The sequence below is a fragment of the Tricharina praecox genome (assembly GCF_024521635.1).
Source record: "Tricharina praecox strain CBS 144465 chromosome Unknown BZA05scaffold_8, whole genome shotgun sequence".
NCBI classification, from domain to species: Eukaryota; Fungi; Ascomycota; class Pezizomycetes; order Pezizales; family Pyronemataceae; genus Tricharina; species Tricharina praecox.
The window spans coordinates 527,718-554,512 of NW_026250410.1; the positions used below are offsets into that span (position 1 = coordinate 527,718).

General features: G+C 53.6%; 9 protein-coding genes across 9 annotated transcripts; 3 read left to right on the plus strand and 6 right to left on the minus strand.

Moving 5' to 3' along the window:
• Positions 1–58: 58 nt before the first annotated feature.
• Positions 59–1,405, minus strand: BZA05DRAFT_261329 (uncharacterized protein). Its single transcript, XM_051480131.1, has one exon. The coding sequence runs from the start codon at positions 1,295–1,297 to the stop codon at positions 326–328; it is 972 nt and encodes a 323-aa protein (XP_051340758.1). The 5' UTR covers positions 1,298–1,405; the 3' UTR covers positions 59–325.
• A 2,257-nt stretch (positions 1,406–3,662) lies between these two features.
• On the minus strand, positions 3,663–5,035 carry BZA05DRAFT_417595 (uncharacterized protein; the record flags this gene model as incomplete). Its single annotated transcript, XM_051485468.1, has 3 exons — positions 3,663–3,887; positions 4,455–4,566; positions 4,908–5,035. The coding sequence occupies 3 exons, from the start codon at positions 5,033–5,035 to the stop codon at positions 3,663–3,665; spliced, it is 465 nt and encodes a 154-aa protein (XP_051340759.1).
• Positions 5,036–12,185: 7,150 nt separating this feature from the next.
• BZA05DRAFT_261380 (RecF/RecN/SMC N terminal domain-containing protein) lies at positions 12,186–13,988 on the minus strand. The gene is made up of 4 exons (XM_051480132.1): positions 13,754–13,988; positions 13,657–13,697; positions 13,471–13,591; positions 12,186–13,412 (listed from the first exon to the last, which is right to left on the minus strand). The coding sequence occupies exons 1-4, from the start codon at positions 13,778–13,780 to the stop codon at positions 12,339–12,341; spliced, it is 1,263 nt and encodes a 420-aa protein (XP_051340760.1). The 5' UTR covers positions 13,781–13,988; the 3' UTR covers positions 12,186–12,338.
• A 120-nt stretch (positions 13,989–14,108) lies between these two features.
• Positions 14,109–15,245, plus strand: BZA05DRAFT_393680 (ribosomal protein L32e). The gene is made up of 4 exons (XM_051483249.1): positions 14,109–14,365; positions 14,478–14,583; positions 14,688–14,809; positions 14,876–15,245. The coding sequence occupies exons 1-4, from the start codon at positions 14,307–14,309 to the stop codon at positions 14,982–14,984; spliced, it is 396 nt and encodes a 131-aa protein (XP_051340761.1). The 5' UTR covers positions 14,109–14,306; the 3' UTR covers positions 14,985–15,245.
• A 324-nt stretch (positions 15,246–15,569) lies between these two features.
• BZA05DRAFT_393682 (Rhodanese-like domain-containing protein) lies at positions 15,570–16,016 on the plus strand (the record flags this gene model as incomplete). The annotated part of the gene is made up of 1 exon (XM_051483250.1): positions 15,570–16,016. One exon carries the CDS (start codon positions 15,570–15,572, stop codon positions 16,014–16,016), a length of 447 nt encoding a protein of 148 aa, XP_051340762.1.
• Positions 16,017–16,099: 83 nt separating this feature from the next.
• Positions 16,100–17,460, minus strand: BZA05DRAFT_393684 (cyclin-like protein). The gene is made up of 3 exons (XM_051483251.1): positions 17,149–17,460; positions 16,566–17,089; positions 16,100–16,516 (listed from the first exon to the last, which is right to left on the minus strand). The coding sequence occupies exons 1-3, from the start codon at positions 17,385–17,387 to the stop codon at positions 16,173–16,175; spliced, it is 1,107 nt and encodes a 368-aa protein (XP_051340763.1). The 5' UTR covers positions 17,388–17,460; the 3' UTR covers positions 16,100–16,172.
• Positions 17,461–18,781: 1,321 nt separating this feature from the next.
• BZA05DRAFT_472884 (putative DUF580 domain protein Pns1) lies at positions 18,782–20,868 on the minus strand. The gene is made up of 5 exons (XM_051488033.1): positions 20,216–20,868; positions 20,122–20,157; positions 19,672–20,067; positions 19,376–19,622; positions 18,782–19,316 (listed from the first exon to the last, which is right to left on the minus strand). Exons 1-5 carry the CDS (start codon positions 20,773–20,775, stop codon positions 18,894–18,896), a joined length of 1,662 nt encoding a protein of 553 aa, XP_051340764.1. The 5' UTR covers positions 20,776–20,868; the 3' UTR covers positions 18,782–18,893.
• Positions 20,869–21,097: 229 nt separating this feature from the next.
• BZA05DRAFT_371486 (aconitase family-domain-containing protein) lies at positions 21,098–23,971 on the minus strand. The gene is made up of 3 exons (XM_051481678.1): positions 23,662–23,971; positions 23,501–23,603; positions 21,098–23,444 (listed from the first exon to the last, which is right to left on the minus strand). Exons 1-3 carry the CDS (start codon positions 23,748–23,750, stop codon positions 21,339–21,341), a joined length of 2,298 nt encoding a protein of 765 aa, XP_051340765.1. The 5' UTR covers positions 23,751–23,971; the 3' UTR covers positions 21,098–21,338.
• A 634-nt stretch (positions 23,972–24,605) lies between these two features.
• Positions 24,606–26,181, plus strand: BZA05DRAFT_261449 (CobW/HypB/UreG, nucleotide-binding domain-containing protein). Its single transcript, XM_051480133.1, has 5 exons — positions 24,606–24,863; positions 24,926–25,003; positions 25,067–25,163; positions 25,223–25,721; positions 25,775–26,181. Exons 1-5 carry the CDS (start codon positions 24,722–24,724, stop codon positions 26,117–26,119), a joined length of 1,161 nt encoding a protein of 386 aa, XP_051340766.1. The 5' UTR covers positions 24,606–24,721; the 3' UTR covers positions 26,120–26,181.
• The last annotated feature ends 614 nt before the right edge of the window (positions 26,182–26,795 follow it).

Consider the following 26,795-nt stretch of genomic DNA (forward strand, 5'->3'; position numbering starts at 1 on the left):
CTGAAAATCAGATTGCCCGCTCGAAAACGAAAACGACGGACATCGTTGGAGCGAAAGACGGGGGGAGGAATGAGCCGGAAAGGAAGGAGGCGGGGAGCGTGAAGGGGATCAGGAGTAGTAGCGGCTCGGGGGGAATTGTGTTTGGGAGAGGAGCGTCGGGGCGAGCGTGAATAACGGGATCAAGGAGAATGCTGACCTGTCTAGACGGGGCGACGCACGATCGCAGCAATCACCGAGAGCCCGTCTGTCTTTTAAAAGTTCTCGTTTCGATCGTACGAATGTATTCCGCTGTAGCGGTAATATTTCGCAGATGGCGAGAGGATCGTCAACGGTGAGCGCGAGGACAAAGTTGTGAGGTGTTTTTTTTGGGATTTGGATTTGGAGAGAGCGTCGAAGGCGAGCACAGCGGCGTGACGACGGATAGAGGGAGGAAGAGTAGGAGGAAAGGCTTCTCTATCAGCGGCGAGAGAGGAGGCGACCGAAGCGTTACCCAGGGGGGAGGGGGTGTGGTAGTTGTTCGTTGATTGTGAGAGGAGGCGTGAATGCGTCGATGTGGAGTCAACGGCAGCGTGGCTAGGTAGAACGTAATCGTCGGTCGGAAGGTAGAATGTGAAGGGCGAGGCCTGGCGATGCTGAAGTTTGAACAAGAGGTAGGCGTAAGCAAGGGCAAAGTGGAAGTGTGCGGTGGTGGTAGTGGTGTTGGTGAGAGGGCAAAGGGATAGTTGGGCAACCAGGTGGAAGAGTGCGTGGTGTGGAATGGTAATGGTGGTGGTGGTAGGAGGTGGTGAGTGAGGAATGGGTAGTCGAGCGAGTGGAGGGAGGAGAGGAGGAGGTGGATGAGCAGGAGCAGGAGCAAGAGTAGGAGGAGGAGGAAGAGCAGGAGTGGAAGGAAGTTACGGGAAGACTTGGGACTTTGGGAGGGGGGGGGATGTGGAGGTGTGTGCGGAAGAGACCAGAGAGCGAGCCGTCTCTTTTCGACAGTTGAGCGAGTAGGCAGCGAGAAAGAAAGGTGGAGAAGAGAGACAGAGACAGAGGGACGAAGGGGCAGAGAGACAGAGAGACAGAGAGAGACGAACCAGACGGAGGACAAGAACAGTTTAGCTGATGGTAATGCTGATGGTGGTGGGTTCGCAGTTGCAGCAAGCAGCAAGTGGAGGATCAGAGGCAGCAGCAGAATGAGTGTCTGCTCGCAGGAGTTGTCGCAGAGGCAGCGGCAGGAGCAATAGCAAGTAGCAAGTAGCAGAGCAGTTACCACAACCACCCCAAGCCAGTCTGAGAGAAGGGGGCACGCATCCATACTTTTGCTTTGCTTTGCTTGCGACGGCAACTCGAAAGCAACCACCTCCACCTCCACCACCACCCAGGTGCAACTTCCTTCCTTCCTTCCTTTCCCTTCCCTTCCCTCCACCACCCCAGCCGCGACGCAAAACTTAGTAGTCAATTCCTTGATGTGTGCTAACCGGATTCGGAAATTAAGTGTAATTAAGACCTGATCGGGGATAAGTCGCCATGTATGTCATTCTGCTGCGCGAGGAGAGGAGGAAACACGAAAGGGAAAGGAAAGTGCACATCCCGACAAACCCACCACCCCACCCACCTCCGCCACTACCACCACTTTCACAAGCATTACCACCACCGCCGTGTCGAAAGAAAAAAAAAGGCGCTGATGGATGTGCAGGGGTGAGCGGAGGGAGGAGTGTGGGAGTGTGAGAGAGAGTGTGTGTGGGAGTGTTATGGTGTGTGCAAGGTAGGTGTGGGCGCGAAAAAAAGGAATGGCGGAAAACAGGGAGGTCAGGAAGAGCTGACGATGATGATGGTGATGATGATTATGAGAGGGGGGGAGGGGGGCGGGCGGGGGGACAAGAAAGCAGGTTGAGTACGGTACCTAAGGTAGACGGGCTCCGGAGCGGGGACAGCTGGTGCACTGGAGCTGTGGAACGAGACGGGACTCTGTTGTACTGCAACTGTGGGGTAGGTAAGGGAGTGAGAAGGTGGGCAAGTACTGCGCCACAACCGACTGTGGCTATGGGGTTAACTGCCGCTGTTGTTGGCCGCAACAATCATCATCGGCCATCGTCGATAGATGTGTCGGACGGACGGAAGGACGGACGGGAAGGAAGAGAAGGGAGGGGGAGGAGTTGGTGGGAAGTAGTATGTATGAGTCTGAAGGGAGCAAGCAAGCAGGCCGGCAGGCAAGCAAGCAAGGATGGTTGTTGCGTTGGGATGCGTCGCCTGCGGGAGTTGCAGCGAGCGACAGACAGACAAGTGAGTGGGCGGACGGGTTTGTTGTGGTGTGTTGACGGTTCGACCGACTGACTGCCCCCGACTGCCCGACTGACTGCCCGACTGACTGCCCGACTGCCCGACTGACTGATTGCCCGACCGGCCGACCTCCTTCCCTCCTCCTTCCCTCCTCCTTCCCTCCTCCATCCACTCCACAAACTGGCTGGCTGGCTCCCGTGTCCCGCGGAAGGAAAATGCAAAAAAGGCAGAAGGGAAAGAAAGAAGAAAGCAAGCAAGCACATCGGAATGAAGAGGGAAGTACGTAGGCAGGTAAGCAGGTAGAGTAGGCAAGCTCAACTTAAGTCCTTTCCATCCTCCCGTCCGTGCCATGGCCCATGCCTAGAGTCGAACGGATAGGGTGGGAAACGGTATGTGCGTGCGTGAGTGCTCTCCCCGACGATCTTCCATGTCCATGTGAAGTTGCGAACGGATGACGGAAATCAAAAACGATGTCCGATTTCTTTCGCGAGAAAGGAAACGGGGAGTGGGGGAGAATGAAAGACTTCCGGGCTGAGACGAGGCGAGAGACAAGAGCGAAGACAGGAACAGGAAGCAGCAGGTAGTAGTTGGTAGATGGCTGCCAGATGGCTGCCAGCAACAGTAGCAGCTGCCAGCAGCAGAGGTGTTCGGAGAGCAGGTCCTTAGTTATGGTGTGTGTATGTACCGTACCTACCCACGCACAGTGTGCACTGTGTAGAGGCTTTTTTTCTTTGCCCGAGTCATGGCCACTTGCTGCTGCCACCTGCTGCCACCACCACCACCACCACTATCTCCACCACCACCACCACCACCACCACCACCACCTCCATCCATCCATCCATCCATCCATCCACCCCGTTTGACTCGCCGATCAACCGCCAGATCGATCGCGGCGGATGACAGCTTCAAGTGTGGCTGACAACTGTTTATGTTTGTGCGTGTGATTTGATTTGCTTTAGAAACCGCAAACTGTTACCAGTAACTCATGACATTGCATTCGACACTTGGCAGGAGTAGAGTATGTGTACCAATTTTCGAAATTTGTGCTTCGCCAAGCATCGCCGGCGGTGCGCCATTCCCAGCCCGCAGATCCTCCCCGCACCACTGCCCATTTAGGCTGGGATATGTACTCTACCGATACATAGCGCAGTTATGTAGCGCTTCCAGAATAATCCCGCCGCCGCCCTCATCCTCGACTTGACTCGACTTGACTCGACTCCTCGAGCCTCGCGCCTCGGACCTTATTTCAACTGGACCGTCGCCACCGCTTCCAAGTTCCACCTTATCCGATTCCGCACTCGCACCGATGACCTATTTATTGACCCCATCTACCCACGCAGCACGCAGCACGCTACATACGCTGCCTATTCTCACCAGCGCCTTCAAAGTTCAAAGTTCATTCATCCCTTAACGAGACGTTCCTCCATCGATCTGTCTATTCCGAAATCCGCGCGGCGACGGGCGTCGTCCTCCACAGCATAGGTACTATCTACATCGATTGGACAGCCAACGGACAACGGTGGAGGAATGTTGCCCTCGGATTCCGGATTCCAAATTCCACACTCGCCGACGACGACGACGACGGATAAGCGGTGCTCGCGGATTCCTAGGTACCACTCAAGTACCTAGAGTATACATCCAAGTCCCCAACGGTCATCGAGCCGGCATATGTGGAGCAATATGTACTCTAAGGTCGACGGGTACGGCCACGAGAAATTGCCTTTGAACGCAACGGACAGAAATAAAGAAAGGTTCCGCCATGCCATGCCATGGCCCATATATAGGTCCTTGCGGAATGCGCAGTCCAGTCCGTCCAGTCCAGTCGACGAAGCCGAAGCGACAATCCGGGTCGCTGATTGTCGTGGGGTTTTTCCATGTGCAAGTCCGTCCGGCGTGTGTCCGCCCGTCCGTTTGTCGACAGTTAAGGCGGATGATAATATGGTACGAGTGTGAGACTGTATGTAAGTAAGAGTAGAGTAGAGTAGAGTATGTAGCGAGAGCAAGGGACCCGACGGGCCACACACAGCATGTCACAGCAGCAGCAGCAAGCAGCAAGCAGCAGCAGTAAGCAGGCCTTACATACAGACAGATGGTGGTGCCCGCCCGCCAGGCAGGCAGAGGCAGGCAGGCGTCAGCGCGAGCGTGAGGTTCAGCTCCACTTCCGAATTCCCACATCGCAAACCGCAACACACAATTGGCCAACCTTCATTGTGCGGTCGGGACCAGTTCCTGGCGCCAACGGAAAGCAGGTAGAGCAGCGTAGAGTAGGTGCCGGGATTGGATAGCGATAGTGTTTTCTCTGGGCTTGTCGTGGGGGGTGTGTGTTAGTGTTAGTGTGAGTGGTTAGTGTGTGGGTGTGTGTGGGTGAGAGTGTGGGTGCTGGGTTACGTTGCTGGGTTGGGCGCGGAAGCAAATGTGAGCAAAATGAACTGTTTCGGGGCAAGTTCGGAGGTTTAGGGTAGGGGGTGGCAGCGGAAGTTGAGTGTTGAGGGGGGCGGACGAGGGGGGTTTGGCGCCAAACCCAAGTCAGCGAGTAAGACTCATCGAACGCCCACAGAAAAGGCAGCTATCGGATGCGCGAAGTGTAGCTTGTAAGGAGAGCCTTGGTGAAGCACTGAAGATGGCTGGCTCTCGGCAAAACTCACTTGCAACTTGCAAAGTTGCCAGGAATTCGTGCGCAGACTGGCTCTGGCGTTCGTTGGGCACGACCGAAGGAGACCCAAATCCCCCCCAGCGAGCTCAAGTACCCGATAAGCAGCAAATCGAAGGCCATAGTTACCGATGCGATCGGTTGTGCTGCAAAGGCGACCGCTGTGGTATGTAGAGTAGAGTACAAACTGGTGGCTGACTGACTGACAGGTCCGAAGGCTGTTGGTGAATGGTCGGTCCCAACATCATCATCATTAGCATCATCATCGTCGGTGTCATCATCATCATCAACGAACCTACCGTATCATCGGTTAGATAAGTACTTCTCTCGAGCATGCGAAAGGAGGGATGTTGGGAGTCCGAGTGGCATGGATGGGCGAGGATGGCGTGGATGGCATGGTGTTGAATTCGAGGAAGCGGAATTACAGGACCGCCTTTCTGTCGCGCCGGCATGAGAGTCCAATCACGATCCCCTTCCTACCTTCCATTTCCCCCCTCCCCCCACTCATCCCGGACCAAGTTGAGAAGCCTCCCAATACCACGGACGATCTAAAAAAAGCAGCCTCGCGCCTTCAAAAGGTCCATACCTATTACCTACTAACTGCATACATAGCAAGGGGGAGGATGAAATGAACGACCAAACCTTCGAGAGTTTTCTACCGTACCCTCTTATCAGACTTCGCAGTTCTGCGCCCAGACCCAGACCCAAACCCAGACCCAGCAAGCTGCCATACATCCTTCCTACCTATCCCCCCGCCACGAAAACGTACGAGCAAAGCAAAAAGAACAGCTTGCATACATACCCGCATAGAATTCGATCCGCGCATGCACGCTTTACCTTCTCCTCCATGCTTGCTTTCCATGCTTGCGTTGCTTGCTTGCTCAACAATGCCAGCCAACTTCCGAATCACTTCCGAGTCACACCCGAGTCATGTGAGCTCCAGCCTAGGCCCCCCGGACCACGATTCCGACCCCGACCGCCGAGATCGCGATCGGTTTCGTATACATGAGCAAAAAAAACCAAAAGTACTTTACCACACGTATATACCATACGTACTCAGGCACCGTGCTCGACCTTTACTCTGATCACTCCTACGTTCCCCCTCAACGACAATAACTAGCGTTCACATCCAGATCTACCTACTCTACTCTACAGCAAAGCCCCCTCGGGAGTAGGGAGTCGGGGGTCGGGGGCATGCCATCGATGAGCGCAGGCTGCGTAGGCTGTGCAGCAAGCTCCATGCACTTGAGTTGAACCCGCAGTACAGTACACAACCCGCAGTACACAACCCGCCGTGCACCACACGCCGCGCTCCGGGATGAAGCTGGCTGGCAGAGTGGATGTGAGACCGGGAAAGGAATGCAAATACATACAAACCTGGGGAATAGATACCCCTCCGCACCGACTGCACCGATATTCTCAACTCTACTCGAATCGAATCGACCACGAACTCGAACTCGAACTCGAATACGAATACATACAAATCACGAGTCACCAGTCGATCAGTGCGCACTGTGTAAAATGTGCAGCCTATTAATACTCACCTCGCTCCCTAACTTCCCTTGTTGCAACTTAGGCGGCAAGAGAGATACACTGTCTGCACCTGGCTGGCTGGTTGGCTGGCTTGACCTCTTCACGACACTGGGTACATACATCATACATCATACATGTACTCTATTCCCATACTACCTCGGAGGAGTAAAGTACCTATATCGATACTACGTACGCACCACAGGCGGGGTATACGTTTCGAGAAGAGGGAGTGGGTGAAGCAAACACAACACTGTATGGCCTGGCATTTAGTTTTCCACCGAGCCCAAGCTGGTGCACCCACTGAAGAAAAGAGAAAAAAAACCGGACCGGACCGAATCACACCCCATGAACCGAACCGCCTCGATACCACACTACCAGTATAGTACGCAAGTGACAGCTCATGACTCGCCACGACCATCTTGACCCACCTACCAACCAACTGTCACCCCCACGGACTCGAACAAGAATGAGATGAGCTCCATCTGATCGATAATAATCTCTGGATAGCGACGCGGTAGCCATGGAATCGAGATCTGCTGCTGTTGCTGTGCGGGGGTTGCCAGCTGCGGGGACGAAGTGACGATGTGTCCTTATCGATTCGTTGTAGGCTCCTCTGGCAGAATATATTGGTAGTGGGGAAGGAGGGAGGGAAAGGAGGGAGGGAGGGAGGGAGGATCTATTATGATCTCCGGTCTGTCTGTCCAATGCCTGTCTGCCTACTTTCTTCTTTCTTTCTTTCCGAGCGCCACATACATAATATCCGTCCATACTTCCTATTTTATTTGAAAGAAAAAGAAAAATAATTTCTGCCATTAGATAAGAAATATTTCTGCCTTTTCCGCCTCATCTCCCCGGCGCCCCACTTATTTTCTTCTGCCCTACCGTATCCTACATATCCTCGCGCTCGGTTCTCACTCGTAGATCTTCGAACGAACGGACCAGGAAAATCGAGAAATAAAAAACCCCCCTCCCGTTTGTTTGTTTTTAGCCCGTGCAATCCGGGATTCCCGGGGAAAGAGGATCGGTGATCCAAATAGCGCGGCGCTACTTTAGTCTTTAGCAGGATCGCCCACCCGCCGACCGGCGCGGGGACTCTCAAGCGCCGCTTATGTGGGAAGGGCGAGGGCGGTATCTCCGCGGCGGTGCGCATGGGGCATGCGCATCCGCGCGTGCGTGGTCGATTCAAATCATATATATGCGCAGCGCAGCGCTTGCGGTCTCCGGTGCGGGTCTGGTGCCCGCACCGGACGGATAGATACGGTACCTCCACGGCGTCTGTCTGGTAGCAACTGCGATTGCCACCAGCACAGCTACAACCAGACTACCTAATTGAGACAGTGAGCCGTGTGGTTGAGTAGACGCACTGCCGCCTTTCAATCGGGCATACATACTTTGCAGTGCAACAAATGCACACACGCCTCGGACATGTAGGGGATAGCATCGGTCCTGTCCCGTCACAAACCGACCCGCACGAAGATCTTGCGAAACCTTTCGTTGGTACAGCTATACCTACTGGTACCTTCGACGATCAGTCCGCCAGTCAGTCCGTCCGTCAGTCTCAGTCAGTTCACCGAAAGATTGGAGCTGCTGCTGCCGGGCGGACGTGCTGCCGGGCGGCTCCGGCCTCTGGGTGGGAGGGAGGTGGCGTGTACTCTACTCTACTCTACTCTACGGCGGCTTCCGAAGTTCCGAGTGTACTCTGCTCCACTCTAATAGGCAGACCGCCGCCGCTGCCGTTGCTACTTCTGCTGCTGGTCCAGGCGGATCGTGCGGGCGGCGGGACATGGGGACTGCGGCTGCATCGGGGGGAAGGGGGTGTGATATTTGGTGAGCGGCGGTCGAGGAGAGGGTGTGGGTAAGTGGGTATTTTTCGGCTCTAGGGGATGGAATAAGAACTGGAATGGGAATGGGAATGGGAATGGGAGCGGGGACGGGGACGGGAATGGGAACGGGAGATGTTGTCAGTTTCCTTTGGCTTTCGGGACTACCTCCTCCTCCTCCTCCTCCAGTCACCAGCGAGTTCTTCAGTTTGATTCGGCTGATGTCCGGTGGATATCCGCGTAGCAAGTTTGGAGAACACGGGGCGTCAAAGCCTTGAGCGATACTCCCGAGTCCCGACCGATTCAGCCCTGGTGCGCACTGCGTTCACTCGGAATGAGGCCTGGCGGTTAGTTGCACATCGTCCGCTGAGTCGAATAGGTACTGCAACTGCGTATTTACGGCTTGGAACTCGGAGCTTGGAACTCGGAGCTTGGAACTCGGAGCTTGGAACTCGGAATCGATCCAATCGCCCTGAGCCCTCTACACGGGAAACTCCTCTCCTTTACGACAGCCCTGACGACGACAACAATAATAACCCGTGCAAGACTCACCAGAGCTCATCGATAGAACATCTTATGAAGCTGTATAGAAACTTCAAACGCCATAGCGCAGCACGGCTCAATCCAGTCCAACCCAATCACCGCACGACACAGCCAACACTGCATAGCCAACACCGCACAGCCAACACCGCATAGCCAACACAGGCCGACCAGCCCCAGTATGTATCAACACCACCCACATTACCGGTATATACCGGGCGCTCATCTCCGGCCGTCCCATCTTCCATCTTCCCGTGCACCTCGCCTTATATAGTAGCGCTCCGAAACGACCCAGCCCGCTGTGGCACAGTTGCCGACCCTCCAGCAACAGTAACAACAACTTGCCAGGCTCAAGCTATTATGCATTCCTCCGACTCTCCGAGTTCCGTGATGGTGAGCGAGTGATAACAGGAAAAGAGGTGGGAAGATTGCGGCTGCTTTCCTCTCCTGTGTGTTGCTTTAGCATAGCACTAGGAATATATTATATACGGGAGGGGATGTTTGCCCAAGACTCGGAGCAATAGTCGATAATCGGAACATCGATACGCCGGATATACAGGATCCTCTTTCTCGGCACATGGGTCCGTATTTCGACACCGGTCATGTTCCCCCAAGTGGTAATTATATGTTCTCGCAGTTCTTGTCTTGATTTGATTGGCAGGGAGGAGGCAAGAATGGTATCCACTATCTCTCTTCTCTACTCTGGCAGAGTACTTATGTAGAGCAACAGTCAATTACTCGCATCGTGGTATCCTCTATCTCTATTCTGACAGTATGTAGAGCAACATCCAATTACTCACATCGTGGTATCCAATCCCCATCCTTCATCCCACCTCCATATTTACGTTAAACGGACGTGTTGATCTATTGTACGGTACACATCTACACCACCCTTGAGCACCGCGGCTCAAATCATCCATACACTCACAGAGTAGAACCCCCCAAAAAACCAAGCGTCAAGTCTCATCAATCATGTCGCACCCCGAAGCTCCCATCCATAAACAAAGAGAAGAAATGCAAGAAAGAAAAAACAAAAAGCCCAAACTCCACACCAGAGTGATCGCGTGAAAGAGAGATCAAGGGGAATTTGAAGGGAGAGAAATCACATAATCTGAACAACGGAAGTACCGTCGACGAAACGGGTTTTGAAGATGCTGCGGAAGGATACATTAGCTAGTTATCCACAGACAGAACGGAAGAATGGGAGGAACATACCGATTCGCGTTTTGGAACATGCCGTCCTTCAGACTGACGACGATAAACTGACTCCCCTTGAACCTTGTCTTGATGAGGCGGCCGATATTCTGCGTGTGTGAAAGATCCAGCGCAGCATCAACCTCGTCAAGGATGTACATGGGTGCGGGTTTGAACTGCAGCAGCGCCATAATGAGCGACAGCGCAATTAGCGAGCGCTGTCCACCACTGAGCTCTGTCAAGCTCTCTTTCCACATTTTACCCAGTTGCACTTTGATCTCCAGTCCTTTGGTGATATCTTTACCCTCAAGTACCACCAGCTTTGCGAAACTGCCAGGGAGCAACTCGGCGAAGATTTTGCCGAAGTCCTCGGAAACTATACTGTGGGTCTTTTGCAATGCCTGCATCTTGTAGCGGTCCAGTTGAAGGATAGTTTCTTCGATTTTACGCTTATCCTTAATAACCGTCCGAAGCATTCGTTTGAGTATATCTTCCTTCTTCTCGACACTGTCGATCATATCCATGACCTTTGGATTGATCTGCTTCTTCATCCCCTGGGAGCGCTCCGTCAAATTCTTGAGTGACGCTCTGGACTCTGCGACATTGATGGATTTGAAATCGTAGGGTGTTCCCGGACGTCCGAATTGCTCGTGTTCGTCTTCGATCCATTGGTGCTCGCGTTCCAACCGTGTCACGGCCTCTTTCGTCGCCTGGGTCTCCTTATGGAACTTCTCCACCTCGTGACCGAGCTTTTGGCTTTCTAGGGCCTCCTCGGCGATACGGGACTGTTTGCTGCGGGTAGCCTCTTCGAGAGCCTCCAATTCTTGGTCGAAGCTCGAGAGTTTAGCGCGTTCGTCTCCGAGCTGGGCTAAAGCGACATCGTGAGTATCTTTGACCTCTTCCTTGTCCTTTTGCAGCTGGGCGATTTCGGCCTCTTGGGTTTCGATGGCGCTGTTAACCTCCTCGAGCGATTCTTGGGCCGAGGTGAGGTCGCTGGCAACCTGGTCCAACTCAATCTGCGCTGACAAGAATTCTTCGCGTACAGATTTCATGATCTCTGACCGTTTTTCAACGTCCTTCTTGAGCTTATCAAGATTCTTTTGCAGTTCAGCCAACTTTCCACCCTTGTTGTTTTTGAACTCATTCATGTCCTTCTCGATCCTCTTGACCTCTTTCGCCGCTTCATCCTGTCGTTTTTTGGCGTCCACAATATCCTTCTCCGCCTGCTCGATGTTGTCCCTCATCTCCTGGACTGCTTGGATGATGCTTGAACTGGAATTGGAATTGATTTGCTCTTCGGTCAAACCAATTTCATGCCTCTTAAGTTCGAGGTCACGTTTCAGCCCGCGCGCCATATCGAGCCTCTTCTTCTCCTTCTGCATCATTACCCTGATGTCCTCCAGCTGGCTCCGCTCCTCCGCGATCCTCCTCTCCAATGAATTGATCTTCTGCATCGTGACCAGAACCCCGCCAGACTTGGAGGCGGAACCACCCGAGAGGGTACCAGACGGGTCGTAGACGTCACCTTCGTAGGTGACAGACCTTGAGCGCACCTGTGGATGGAAGGTTACAGCCTTGGCGGTGTCTGCGTCTGTGCAGATAAAGGTGCTTCCGAAGACGTACTCCATTGCTTTGGCAATCTCGTCGTCGTAACCGACAAGGGAGAGGGCCAAATCGACCATACCGGGAGCTATGCGTTGAGCAGTTGCGACAGCCTTACACGGATGTGAGACAATCGTGGTGCGGTAGTGGGGGGAATACAGAGTGAATGCTTACCTGGGCGGCTATACGGAAGGCATTGATTTGATTCAAAGGAATGATAGTGACCCGCTTAACAAGTTGTCCACGGGAAAGCAGTTGTGAAGCGGTTTCAGATGTATCAACGACGACGTTGTACAGGCGTCCTCCAGCACAAATCTCCAGAGCGGTTCCGGCAACCTCGTTGTCTTCATCTAATGTGAACAATTGTGCAACGAGACCCTTGACTTTGGACCTGTCGAAGTTCGGCGTAGGATCTGTGTAGGTGAAATCCATTCCCCTCACACGTTGGCGAAATTCATTTGCCTTCCTTGTCAGATCTCGAATAGAGTCTTCCAGCTCAGCTTGCCGACGCCTCGTTTCCTCTTCCTTGCCCTCCTCATAACCCAACTTGGCCAGTTCGGCTTCTATCTTCTTTACAGCAGCGCGCTGTCCCTCCAACTCCTTGAATAATGTGGCGTTTTGTTGTTTTGCCTTCTCTGCCCGGGGCTCCTCTTTCTGGATCCGTTTCGTCAAGTGGTTTATTTTCAGCCTGGCTTGTTCTTGCTCAGTCTGCGCGGTGTTTAAGCGGGACTTTGCGTCTATCGTGGGAGTGTCAGCTGTAGCTCGACCGAATCAAGAAGTGTCATACCTTGCAGTTGGCTTTGGTAGCCACTTTCCTGTCCCTCCCTCGACGCAACACCCGTCAGAAGCTCCTGTAGTAGTTCATCGGTCTGTTCGGCCTGTTTACATTTCGCATCATATTCCACCTTCGCGGCACCGTGGGCCTCGTTCAGCTGTTCATAAACCTTCGTCCTAGCCTCCTGTGCCTTCTCTAGGTCCTTGACGTTTTTCAAGATCTCCTTTCGTTTCTCCTTCTCTTCTTTGATACCATTAGACTTCAGATCCAACACAGTGTTCAGCCGCACGATCTCATGGGATTTCTCCTTGACTTCCTTCTCAAGAGCCAGGAACTTGCTTCCCTTCCGGAGCTCCTTGTCGCGTTGTGCCTTAACCCGTTTGGCGTCCTCGGCAAGGTTGTCCAGTTCGCCTTTCAGACGTACAGCAGAATCCCCCAGCCATGAGACCCGGTGCTTCTTTGCTTGAAGCTCTGCAGCAGATTGCTCTACTCTCTGCTTGTTCTTGACATAGTCGTGCGCCACTACTAGCTTTGTAAGCCGTTCGAGGTCGCTCTGTGTCTGCTGAAAGTCGAGGAAAGCTCTCTTTTCTGATCGTAGCTTTTCAAGCTTCGGCTCGATTTCTTCTTTGAGCAACTCGTTGATCTCCCCAACTTTCTTATCTTTCCTTGCCATGGTCTTGAATGCCTTATCTCGACGGTCCTCGAACATCCTGGTACCGGCGGCTTCCTCGATCATGGCAAGAATTTCGGTCGCCTTCATGTTGAGAACCTTCATGACACGTCCCTGCATGATCAAAAAGTTGGGGTTGTTGATATTGAGGCCGACACTCTGGAAGAGTGTCTGAACGACATGTTGTTGCGTCCGACTACCGTTGATGAGATACTTGCTGACTCCGCCGAGCATGATCTGACGTGTAACACTGATCGAATCCCATCCCTCGTACGCAACTGGCGATTTCTCTTTGTCCATGTTGTCGAAGACGATGGTGACGGATGCTGTGGTAACGCCTGCCTGACCACGTTTGTAGATCAAATCCTAAGGGAGGTAAGCATGGTGGTCGCCTGCAGAGCTCGGGGTCCGGAGAGGAAGGCACCTGCAAGTTCTGCGCGCGCACTGTCGTCATATTGGTGATCCCGAGAACGAAACATATTGCGTCGAGGATGTTCGATTTGCCGGAACCATTGAGACCGGTAATGGAGTTGAAGCTCTCGTCCCTGCACGGCCAGGCCACTTAGTACTTGCCGACTCTAATAGCAGGAGAACATAAAAAAACACGTACCATCCGGTAATGACTGTTCTGACAGCATAAGACTTGAAGCCCTGCACCATGAAGCGGTTAACATGTGCCGTGAACACGTTGGGAGTGATGGACGTACATCAATGATGATTTCGGTGACTCTCATAGCTGTAGCTGGGGCACTGCGCACCCACCGCAGAAGATTTGGGAGAGGAGAGGATGTATTGTTTCTTACTTGATGCGGTTGCCGTTGTTGCTGAATTGGTGCTGTGACGCGAAGCTCGTACACGGTGGGACTGTCTTGTTTGGTTGTTTTGGCTCGACCCGTGGGGCTTTCTGTCTCGCGACTGCACGTGATACGAGTGCATGTGGTGATTGAGGCTCAAAGTAAAATGAACTAGGCCCAGGTTGGACCCCGGGTAATCTAGCTTCAGAACAGCAGTCACGCCAACCACGCACAGGTCTGTTGCAGCCCCACAATTCAATCCCACCAAAACAATTTCCGCCTCTCAACCAGCGAATTCACGACTAACGCCAACCCGACCAGCAACCCCGACGTCGATACAGCACCCAACGCAAGGTACGGAAACTCGTCTCCCCGATCACCTGCTACGTCGGACCTATCTCGAAAAAACAAATGGAGGTTCGAGTTATCGAGGAACCGAAGGGCTGACGGAAATTACGAAAACAGGATGGTCGCCGCAAAGAAACACGTTCCCATCGTCAAGAAGAGGACCAAGAGGTTCAACCGGTACGACTCTATTTCCAAATCAGCCTTTAGATCGTAGTCGGATTGCTGCCATATATCGACGGCCCGAAAGCGATCATGATGGATATACGACAGTGCTGATGCGAATTTACAGCCACCAGAGCGACCGCTACAAGTGCGTTGATGCGTCATGGAGGAAGCCTAAGGGTATCGACAACCGTGTGAGGAGACGGTTCAAGGGACAGGCTGCTATGCCCTCGGTACAGAACACCCCTCTTGAATGGCTTAGGTTGTGGTGGAGAGCGCAAAATGATCTATTTGATGCAACAAGAAACAGTTACTGACGGATATTGGATGGATTTAGATCGGTTACGGTTCCAACAAGAAGACCCGCCACATGGCTCCTTCAGGACACAAGGCTTTCCTTGTCCAGAACGCCAGCGATGTTGAGCTCCTCCTTATGCACAACCGCACCTTCGCTGCTGAGTTCGTTCCTCCATTCCTCATGACTCATGTTATCCACCATTGGACTGGCCACTGACTTTCCCTCAGGATCGGCCATGCCGTCTCTTCCCGCAAGCGCATCGAGATCCTCGCCAAGGCTAAGTCTCTCGGTGTCAAGGTGACCAACGCCAAGGGCCGTGTCTCCACCGAAGCTTAAATGTAACAAAAAATTCAAACTTGGTGTTGCGCGTGCACTTGTGGTTTTCCGGGTTTTGCTTTTTTCCTATGGGATTCTTCTTCTCTTTCCAATCTCTGGGTCCATAATATCATGAGAATACAAAATGGTCTGGGGTTTGGGAAGGCGTCAAAAAGTTGTTGCTATACATTACGGCGTGATAATGAGCTGGTATCTATACGGAGAAGAATCACGGAATAGACACGGGTCCAATGACCTTCGTTTAGTCGTGATATCGCAATAGGCATTGAATTTCTTCGTACCGGCTTCCGAAACATCCATAAGCGATGGTAACCCACTGCCCACGAATTGTAGCAATCTCCAGCGTTGGTGGTAGAGCATGCACTTCGATGTATCATATGTACCAATTCTTTAACCGGACGATGCATGAATCAACCCGGATTGATCTATGTATCCATCGGTCATGGACGATCACGGGCCGTATCCCCCCACCACCGGCCGGCCGGCACTCGGCATTGCATCACCGTACCTAATACCATCTTCAAAATTCCCACCAACCAACCAACCTCCACCACCACCACAACCACAACCACAACTATCGCAGCGATGACCCCCCTCCGCCGCCGCCTCCTCCTCCCCGTCATCCGGCAAACGCGCCCCATCGCCTTCACCCCGCGCGTTTGCAACTACACCACCGGCGCCCCGGCCACGCCGAAAAAGTACAACTTCACCTCGATCTCCTCGCTCGTGCAGTCTCCGTCGGCAAAGACGGTTCTGGTCGACGTCCGCGAGCCCTCGGAGTTCTCCGCCGGCGCGATCCCGGGCGCAATTAACCTTCCGATCGCGTCCGCGCCTGACGCGCTGAGTCTGCCGCCCGACGAGTTTGAGGATCGCTTTGGGTTCCAGAAACCCGAGAAGAGCTCGGAGCTTGTGTTTTACTGCAAGGCGGGAATCAGGAGTGCGGCCGCTGCGAGGTTAGCCCTGCAGGAGGGGTATGAACATGTTGGGGAGTACCCAGGGAGCTGGATGGATTGGGTTAAGGAGGGGAAATGATCATGGTCCTGAGGGAGAGCGAATGCAAGCTTGTGCTCCTGTAGAATATAATACCAATAACGCCGTACTAAACAAATGCGCTTGAGTATCTACATCATATACACAGAAAAAAAGAAGATGAATGTCAGGTGTGCCATCATTCATCGTACCCAGTGACTACCTCTGCGACCACGGCGAAGTCTCCTCTGTCCCACTTATCGACACCTTACTCCTCCCCATACTCCCATCGGGCGCCCCCTCCAGCAGCGCAGACTCCTTCGCCTCGCGCTCAGGATCAATCATGAATCGTATCGTCCCGCCGCCCCCGCGATCAGTCATGGTCTGCAACTGTACGCTGATGGGCGTTTCGATGTGTGCACGGCCATGACCGTTGGCTAGGCGCTTCCGTTCACGGTTCAGTTCGATACGTGCATTGAGGTAGGCTGTCCCTTGGTATTTGGGGCCAACGATAGTGAGCGAGTGGTGGTTTGTGTAGAGTTCCAACAGGTCGTCGACGATTGCTGGGTTCACGTTAGAAAAGCGCGGAAGGGGAGAAGAGGGGGGAAATACAAAGCACATCATCCCTCGTAGCCTCCAACTCCTCATACCGAACCCTTATCTCGACCGCCTCAAGCCTACAAGCTGTCTCCAGAGCCGCCAGCGCCAATGCATGCGGCGTAGCCTTCAGTGGGGCAAGTGTTCGATACACATCGATAGCGATCTCCCACGCTCTATGCGCCAGCCCCCGCTCCACCTTATACCGCCGGCAAAACTTGATCAAAAACGGCTGCGCATGGCGATTCCGGAAGTCGAACGAGCTCGTCTCGAGAATCGTCCGCTCCATACCAATTACGCGCTTGGAAACTTCCTCGAGGAGGGGCGAGTCGGGGTTTATGGGCTCGCTGTTGGGGTGCCGGAGGTTGTAGGATGCTGCCAGGATCTCGCGGGACTTCTTGAGCGTGTCTTCGATTTTGCAGGCAACGAAAAGCGCAGCGATGCTGGGGTCTGTCGGCGTCTCTTGAAAGTAGGGGGTTTTGTTGAAGAGGAGGAGTCGGTGATAAAGGATCATTGCGGTGGCTATTGTTCGCACTGGGCTGTCGCTGGTTGTCAGTCGTCCGGACACTCCCGAGTGTAGAGGGTATTGAGAGGGTACAATTGTAGCACGGTAGAAACCTGCACGATCCACTGGCACGCTGTCAGGCGTGTCGATATCGCACGCGCCTCATCTTGTGACTCCGACGGTCGTAGCGACTCGATTTGCGCTGCTGTCAGGTACGGCCGTGATCGCTGGATGTACGTGTTCGGAAAACTGAAGGTTTCCACGCTGTTCGTGTGCGATGAAGGACTGAACGGTGTTGAGGGCGTCATCGTGCTCGTCGTGGCGGTAGGCATTGTAAGTAGTAGTGTTAAGCGCGGGAAGCGGAAATCGAGTCAAGCTTCGCGTTCGGAGGTGAGGTTAGGGAAGTGCACGGCTCACATCATATTGGCGCGCTTCTTACCGTGCCGGGATGTCTGGTATATATGCCCACCATATCGAATGGCAACCACCACCCGACCAAATATTTCCACCGAATAACTATCAATCCGAGGCACAAGAGTCTCTGAGTGCTTGGTTCAGTATTTATATCTCGCAAAGCTCATCGTAGATTCGCCACCTGGACCCCACAGAAAGGGTCGGTGCTGCCGTTCGAACGATCATACTTTTTCAAGTCACAATAGGTACAAGAGAACAAGAACAACCATATGTCCTGACTCCCGATGGAAAGATTGGTTTACCGCATCCTATGTTAAGAAACCGGTGTTGCAATGCAATGACACGAAGATAAACCTCCCAGGACTTCGTTATCGATTCGGTGGACAAGTTTCACCCGGGCATTAGATTATGGAATACGGGACTATCGAGGTGAACAAATGGCCCGACCAAGATAGACCCGGAAAAACTCCAACCCTATGTCGATTATGCCCCCATCTTCCCCAACCCTACATCTTTCTCTTGCTCCCGTCATGCACATTATCACCAGACCCTGTCCCTAAAAGCCACCTTAATACATCATACCTTCCATACCGCCTTGCTTCTAATCTCTCCATGTCCCCACCAGTTCCGTCCCGTCGTCTCACCAGTGATTCTGGGGTTTAAACAACGCCCCAACCACTTGTCAGCCTTCGACCCCCCGCCCACAAGTCGCTCCCATCCCAGCCGCAACCCTACGCCAAACCAGCACGTGCCGAGAACCCATCGTGGTCCACCTGTGTCATCCAGCGGACCAGCGCCATGGTGAAGAAGGACCAGGTAGACGGGCCGGTTGGTTCGGGAGACATCCGTTGGCACATACATCCAGGCACTCTACTCCAACGGTCCAACCAACGACTTTCCTGTCTGGAGATCCAGAAGACCGAGGAAATGGACACCCACCATGTATTCCTTTTTCTGTAGGGATGCAAAGTCAAATATAAGAGCCTACGCATCCCAAATGTGCCCAGTTTCCCAGCTCCACTCCCCCATCACTTGACCTCACTCGAAGTTCTTGAACGAATAATCAACAGCGTTTCATTTGAGCAGTACAGAGGGAAAGAGAAGAGAGGTGGAAGAAGAAGAAGAAGGCCCTCCACTTCCACCCCAATCCTCCCGGACTGGCCCCCCCGGAGGCCGCGATCTCACACCTTTAGTACGCTTTCCTTGACACTTTAAGGGGCGGCTATCTCGCACTGGATCACCCAACTCCTACGTGTAGCGAGTCCATGTCAGTTGCAATGTGTTGTGATGCCAATGCGCGGTCACATCAAAACTCGAGTACAAAATAGTGATTCATTCATTAAAGTCTCTTACACACCGAAATAAAACTACACAGTCTATTCCCTTGACAAAACCCCCAGTACCATTATTCTTACAGTCCTACACTAAGCATGAATCATCTGTTGCATATGCGGATACACATTCACCATGCGCTGATACAGTTCTGGATGGTCCCTCATCATGACGTCCGGACTATGCGCCATACCGGTAAAGATTGTAGCGATGCCGGACTTGATGGGCACCAAGAACACATTTGCGATCTGGAGTCCCACCAGGAACGAGAACGCCATTACGACTACGGTGAATGAGCCGTCCATGTTATAGACTGGGTTGGTGAATTGTAGGTAGAGGTAGGCGAGGAGTGCGCAGAGGTAGCCGACGAAGACGGCGCCCATGGTGAGGACGGGATCGACAAGCAAGTCGTTGATTAGGGCGTCGATGCCGCGGTCTTTCATCATGCGCCAGGTGGATTTGGCGGCGGGAACGTAGGCGTCACCGTAGAGGGCTATGTACGAATAGGCATAGTGCTGTCACCCGTAGATTAGCCACTTGTTCCTTTCAATTCAGTTGGTAAACATTTACTCACGTTGAAGTATTCAATCAACCACAGCACAAGCCCCAGTATGCAGTTCGCAACAGCCCAGACACAGCACATAACAATATTCCCATCCATAGCCTCACTCTGCTGGGCGATCGACGCACCCTGCTTCAGCAGCTGAATGATCGACACGACCAGGGAGCCGAAGCAGATCGAGCCGAAGGAGTACGTCATTGCGCGCTTGAAGGCACCCAGTGTTGGGTGCGAAGGCATTTGGGTGCGCGAGCAGAAGTACCTATCCTCGTCAGCTACCAGACCATACAAGACGAATAGATCAGCCTTACCATGACCCGTAAACACCAGACACGCTCACGTGCATCACGTTCTTTATCACCTCACTAAGCCAATAAAACGAGAACACCGTGAACACCAGCAGTCCAATGAGCTTCCCACTCGAGCAAGATCCACCGTCCACGCCGCATGCGGGATTATTCGCACTAGGCGTGTACTTGATATACACAGCGACAAAGGTAACCGCGAACCAAGCACCCGCGCATAGCGCTACGAAGCCGCCGATGGCAGAAACCATAAAGACGTGTCCGTAGTTCTTAGCCACGTCGATGGCCGTCTGGAGCATCAACACCGAGAATGGAATCCGGGATCGCCACGACCAGAAACAGAAGGCGTAGAAGACGGAAAAGATAAGGAAAACGATTCCAGCGCCGAGTTGCCCGCGGTAGCTTATGGAGTCAGCTAAATCTGTTCGCACCAAAAAGGCACATAGTATAACTCACAAATAGTAAATCGCCGTTCCAATTCCGAAAACAATGCTGCAAAAAGCTGTCAGCAACTCTTCTCCATCATCCTGTCTCCCAGAAGAGGTCCTACTTCAAAATCCCCGTAATCCAAATCAAGCTCTTCGTGAACCTCCTCGCAATAAAAAAATACGCCGCGGACGTCACAAATGCGACAGCAAGTACAAACGCAAATAGGATCATCGTATTCGTCGACAGTCCAAAGTCATTGTTCCGATCATCATAGATCCCGTTCCCATTGGTAGCCTTCGTGACACGATAGGCATTCAGGGAGATCCCGCTGACGACGACGAGCCCAAAGAAGTCCACCAGGAAGAGAATCGCCGCCCATATGTCGTTGTATTTCGGCTTCGCGATGACGAATTTCTCCTCAAAGGTGGTGTATGGCGGCGGATCATCGGGGTATTTCTGCGGAGCCTGTGGGGGAGGCGGGGCGTAGGATAGCTGGGAGTTCTGAGTGTTGCCGTTGTAGGGGCTGTAGCTGGGCTGTGGTGGATGAGGTGCATAACCTTGATTCGGGGGAGGTCCAGGTGGAGGAGCGAAGCCCCCATGCTGAGGAGGAGGCCCGTATTGCTGCCCGGGCGGCGGTCCCTGAGGAGGAGCGTAATCGCGGTAGTAATCGTTGGCAGACATTGGCTGTATCTGTGTGTACCGTACCCGTACCCGTGAGAAAGTCAAGTGTCTCGCAGATGGGCACACGGGCCTATTTGACCTGTCCTGTAGGTGGCTTTCCCAAGCCAATCCCAAGCGCTCCCCCAAGCGCTCCCCCAAGCTTAATGACATCAACATTAAAAATGGTGCATCCCGAACCCTGTTTTGGCCCGATATCGCCAATCTGGTGCTACGATGGCCCGCAAGCGTTGACGCGGCCCATGTCAGCGCATGTGGCTAACGGCTGGTGCAAAATTCTTCACTCGGACAGAAAGGGCCAGAGGGATCTCTGTGAATGAGATATCACGGTGAGAGGTCGAGTAATTGAATGAAGAATTGACGACCCTCAATCCATGAAATAGCTTCATATAACTAATCGACACATACCATCGTCAATCTGCGCACTGCCTGACACAGATAACACAAAGAAAATCCGCACAAAACAAATACCAGAACATCTCTGCAAAAACAGGCCAACCGCAAAAAAGAACAACTCAAACCCACGCAAAATGAGCACCACACATATTCCATTTCATTCCCACCATCTACCACTCCGTAATCTCCTTCTCGAATCCCCGATTCGTGGTGGGAACCTTGGCCGCCTCGACCTTCACAGGCCCTGGCCGGTGCTTGGCGAGATATCCACTGCCATCCAGCCAAGACCACTCGCGCGTCCTTCTAGCCTCAAACTGTCTGATCTTGTCCTCCATCTGCATCGTCAATCCGATGTCGTCAAATCCATTAACCAGGCAGTGCTTGCGGAACTCCTCGACGTCGAACTTCGCAAGCTCTGCACCGTCCGCGCTGCGGATGACCTGGTTGACAAGGTCGACCTCGATCTCCTTTCCAGCATCGGCCTCATCCGCAATAGCCTTGAGCGCGGCCTCGTCGGTAATCGCGATGGGCAACATGCCATTCTTGAAGGTGTTGTTGTGGAAGATGTCGGCGAACGAGGGGGCGATAATGCACTTGATGCCGAAGTCGAGCAGCGCCCAGGGAGCGTGTTCACGCGAGGAACCACAGCCGAAGTTCGGGCCAGTGACAACTAGGACCTTGGCGGCGCGGTAGGGCTCCTGGTTGAGGACGAAGTTGGGTTTCTCCGAGCCATCCGGGTTGAAGCGGAGAGCCCAGAACAGAGCGCTGCCGAGACCAGTGCGCTTAATCGTCTTCAGGAACTGCTTGGGAATGATGGCGTCCGTGTCAATGTTGGCGATGTGGAGGGGGGCGGCGATACCCTTGAGGGTGGTGAATGGAGGGAGGCCAGTGGATGTGCCAGCAGAGAACGGGGTGGATGCATTGGTGGCCTCCTCGTCGGTGGGGATATCATTGAGCTTGTCCAAGTCGTCGTCAGTGATGGCCTCGGGGTGCTCAGCCTGAACAGCGATCTTGGGCGAGCCGTGCTCCGTCTCAGCCTGGGTGTGCTTGCGGATATCGGTCAGGCGTCCGGTGATGGCAGCAACGGCAGCCATAGCCGGAGATACCAAGTGGGTACGACCACCAGCACCCTGCCGTCCCTCGAAGTTTCGGTTGGAAGTAGAAGCACAACGCTCCTGAGGGGCTAGGATATCGGGGTTCATTCCCAAGCACATGGAGCAACCAGCCTCACGCCACTCAAAACCAGCCTCCTCGAAGATGCGGTTAAGACCCTCACGCTCGGCCTGCTTCTTGACCAATCCCGATCCTGGCACAACCATAGCACGCATAATGTTCGAAGCGATCTTCTTGCCCTTAACGACCTTGGCCGCGGCGCGGAGATCCTCAATACGCGAGTTCGTGCAGGAACCAATGAAGACCTTGTCGACGGTGATATCCTGCATGGGGGTACCGGCTTCGAGACCCATATACTCCAAAGCGCGGATGATGCCGGCCTTGCGGACGGGATCAGACTCCTCTTCGGGGTAAGGAACGGAGCCGGTGATGGGGACGACATCCTGGGGAGAAGTACCCCACGAAACGGTAGGCGCGATGTCCTTTGCGTCGATGAAAACCTCGGAATCCCACTTGGCGCCCTCGTCGGACTTCAAGGTCCTCCAGTACTTGAGGGCGCGATGCCACTCGGGGGTGTCGTATTTGGGTGCCAAAGGCTTTCCCTTGAGGTACTCGAAAGTGATGTCGTCGGGTGCAATGAGACCAGCTCTGGCACCACCCTCGATAGCCATGTTGCACATCGACATACGGGCCTCCATACTCAGCGAGCGGATAGTGGATCCGCAGAACTCAATGACACTTCCATTTCCTCCGGCGGTTCCGATTTTTCCAATGATGTGCAGAATAATATCTTTGCTCGTCACGCCGGGGGCCATAGGTCCATCAACCTGCACCTTCATGTTCTTCGATTTCTGGTTGATAAGGGTCTGAGTGGCAAGCACGTGCTCGACTTCACTCGTGCCGATACCGAAAGCCAAAGCGCCGAAAGCTCCATGGGTGGAGGTATGTGAGTCACCGCATACAACGGTGGTTCCGGGAAGGGTGAAGCCTTGCTCGGGGCCGACGACGTGCACGATTCCTTGCCTCTTGTCGGCCATGCCGAAGTAGGTCAGCTTGAAAGCTTTGACATTGTCTTCCAGAGTCACGCATTGCGTCCGCGAGTCAGCTTCCTCGATAAAGGTCTCGGCATTCTTGTAGGTGGCTCTGCTGTGCGTGGGGATGTTCTGCACCACCGTTAGATGAGTACTGCCAATGAGGAACTAGTCGTAATTATACGTACGTGATCTACTGTAGCCAGGGTGCAGTCAGGTCTTCGTACAGTTCTACCAGCATTTCGGAGGCCCTCGAAGGCTTGTGGCGAAGTGACCTCGTGCACGAGATGTCTGCAGTAGTCTTTAGCGGATTGCCTCTAAGGAAGGTGGGGAAAGTAATTGAACTCACCTGTCAATGTAGATTGTGTGGCCGTCGACAACATGGTCGGCATAGATCTTGTCGTACAGGGTGGAGGGGACACTCTCAACGACGGGCATTTTGTATGTGCTGTAGCGGTGGTCGATTGGAAGTGGGTATATGGAGGAAAGATGCTTCCTCGACTGACTTTGTGGGAAGATCGAGGGTTGAAAAAGCAGCCTTGTCTCTATCTGTTTTCCGGTGGCTTTTGAAAGCTTTAATAGGAAAAGAAGGGAATTAGAAATTGCCGTCCCCCCGCTTTTCTTTGCTCGGTTTTTAGTGACTCTTGATTGGATATCTTGTGCTCCCCCCGCGAGTCTCGCCGACCCCGCCTCCGCTGCGAAACCCCGAGTTCAGCCTGCCGGTCACCCGTCAGAGTCACCGCCATCATCTGGACCCTTTGTTCATCCGGCACACTTTTATTTCTGTGGCTTTGCTGCAGCTTGTCGAAATGTTTTCTATTTAGGCTTTGTGATCATCCGTATCCGTGGTTTGTCGTGACACACATGCTCTAAAGTCAGTGGAAACAACGTTTGAAAGCAACGTATCCCTTGCTAGGATTGTCTTCTGAGTATGAACTTTGAAGCATGAGGTCAGGCAGAAGGGGAATGCTGTGGCGAGTGCTGTGGCTCACATGGTGGACCCGAATTCTACTCTACCAGGTATGTCGCCCCGCTTTGGCCGGCCCGGTCGAGCAGAGAGGTTCAGGTGGGGTATCGCAGCGCCGCCCATCACCGCAACACACATCCCCCGCCGCACGACCGTTCTCCGCATTACAAGCCGGCCTTCCTCCACAATTGCTAGTGCTCCTTATCTGACGCCCTCCCCGACCGACGTCCCGGTGAACGGAATTTTTGGACAGCCTAAGGGATCCCGGGGCGCGACTACATATCACTAGCACACACGCGCTCGACGGGCCTGGCCAACAGTGCTGCAACTTGCACAGAAAATTCATCTGCGCCACCACCACCACCACCACTACCACCACCACCGCAAGCGCCACTACTACCTATCCGTTCCCCGCCTACCAGCCAGCCTACCACGAGCAGCTATGAGTTTGAATATCGACGATGATGAACCGCCCGCTTTGGTCGAGGTGGATGATGAAGAGCTGGCTACTCTCCAGGACAAGCTTCCTACTAGTGACGAGAAGGTCCCCATTACTATTGTCACTGGGTACCTGGGCTCCGGAAGTGAGATTCTTCCATATGAGACAAAAGTGCTTTTGCTACCTAGAGATATCTGACCCCCGTAGAAACCACTCTTATGAACTACATCCTGCAAGAACAGCACTCTAAGCGGATAGCTGTCATACTCAACGAGTTCGGAGACTGTGAGTAGCTATTAAGCTGTGCGGCGTCGGCGGCGGGGGAGCTGACCTGCCTGCCCATTGTAGCTTCGGATATAGAGAAGTCCCTGACAGTCCAACAAGAGGGCCAGCAGGTCGAGGAATGGCTTGAGCTTGCGAATGGCTGTATCTGCTGCACCGTCAAGTACCACTCGCGGGCCCCGATGGACAACTCCCGTAGCAGCGCTGATCGACGACCGACAGAGACTCCGGCGTAACGGCCATCGAGAACCTGATGGAGCGTCGCGGACGCTTCGACTACATCCTCCTCGAAACCACTGGCCTGGCCGACCCCGGCAACATCGCGCCTCTGTTTTGGCTCGACGAAGGACTCGGCTCGAGTATCTTTCTCGACGGCATAGTGACCCTCGTCGACGCATCCAACATCCTGCGCAGCCTCGACGACAAAACACCGCTTGCCGACGACACGGATCCGGAGAGCAAAGCGCAGCCGGAACAAGGCCTTACGTGTGCGCACCTGCAGATATCGCATGCGGATGTGGTGGTGGTAAATAAACAGGACCTTGTCACCCCCGAGGAGCTGGAGAGGGTGAAGGAGAGGATTCAGGCGATTAATGGGATTGCGAAGATTGCTGTTACGGAGCGCGGGAGGGTCCAAGATCTTGAGACATTCTTGCTGGATTTGAGGGCGTATGAGAAGGTCGAAGACTTGAAAGTGGGCGAGGGGAGCCGTTTGGACCCCGTAAGTCCTCCCTCTAACCGCGGCGTGGATCGGGGCTCATGAGAAACTACCAGACAATCGCAACAATCTCCATCCCACTCCCAACCCTCAGCCAACAGCAAATCGACAATCTAGACTCCTGGCTACGCAGTGTTCTCTGGGATGCCACTGTTCCCTGCTCCGGCAATGACTACGGCAATATCGATGTGCATAGACTCAAGGGACGGGTTATCCGCGATGACAGGAAGTCGTTCCTCATCCAGGGCGTTCGAGAGGTGTTCGAGATCTTTAATGAGCCGAACAACGGAGTGAAGGCTTCGGCTGGGAAGTTGGTGCTGATTGGAAGGAATTTGAGGAGCGAGCAGTTGACGAGGAGTGTTGAGGGGTTTGTGGTAGGGAATGGAGCTGCGAGTAGCTGAATTGGAATAAACAACCGCGGAGATCGTGAATCTTAGGCCTGGCTGGACCCAACCGTACCGTAGGAAATTTTGAAGGTCCTGCATGCGTGGCAGCTGTTTCTTCGGGTCTTGGAAGTGGTGATGCTCATCGCTCTACAGAACACCGGCAGTTCAACCACATAGGAGAGATAAACCGATTGGGCAGAGAGGACAATTGGCTGCCATAAGATCGGGTGGAGTATGTCATGTATGTAGTGGGGTCACACGCCAGTGAGCAGTTTCTCGTACATACTCGACCAACAGCAGCAGAGCCAATCGGCTGGTGCATATTCATGTTTTCATTCATTTCGCCCGCGATTGGCGCTGACATCCTCCACCTATGATGTCGAGGCGTGATATCTATCACTGTTTCGGGTTTCGTAAGTAACTAGTTGACTGGGTCATGCGCATAGTTCATGGGGGGGCTGTATAAACATCGTCTTTGGCTACCTATGGAGGAGAGTGGCGAGTTACATATTTCCTCATGCGCGGATACCGATAACGCTTGTCAGCAATAGACGGTGGTCAGCACCAGGTGCCGCGCATCGCATGCGGAGATACATACCCGAGCTGCATGCGTATCGGCGACGGAGGCGGATGCGGGGCTGTAGAGTACAATGCGGACTCATGCGCATGACATCCATCGCCCCGGGCGCTG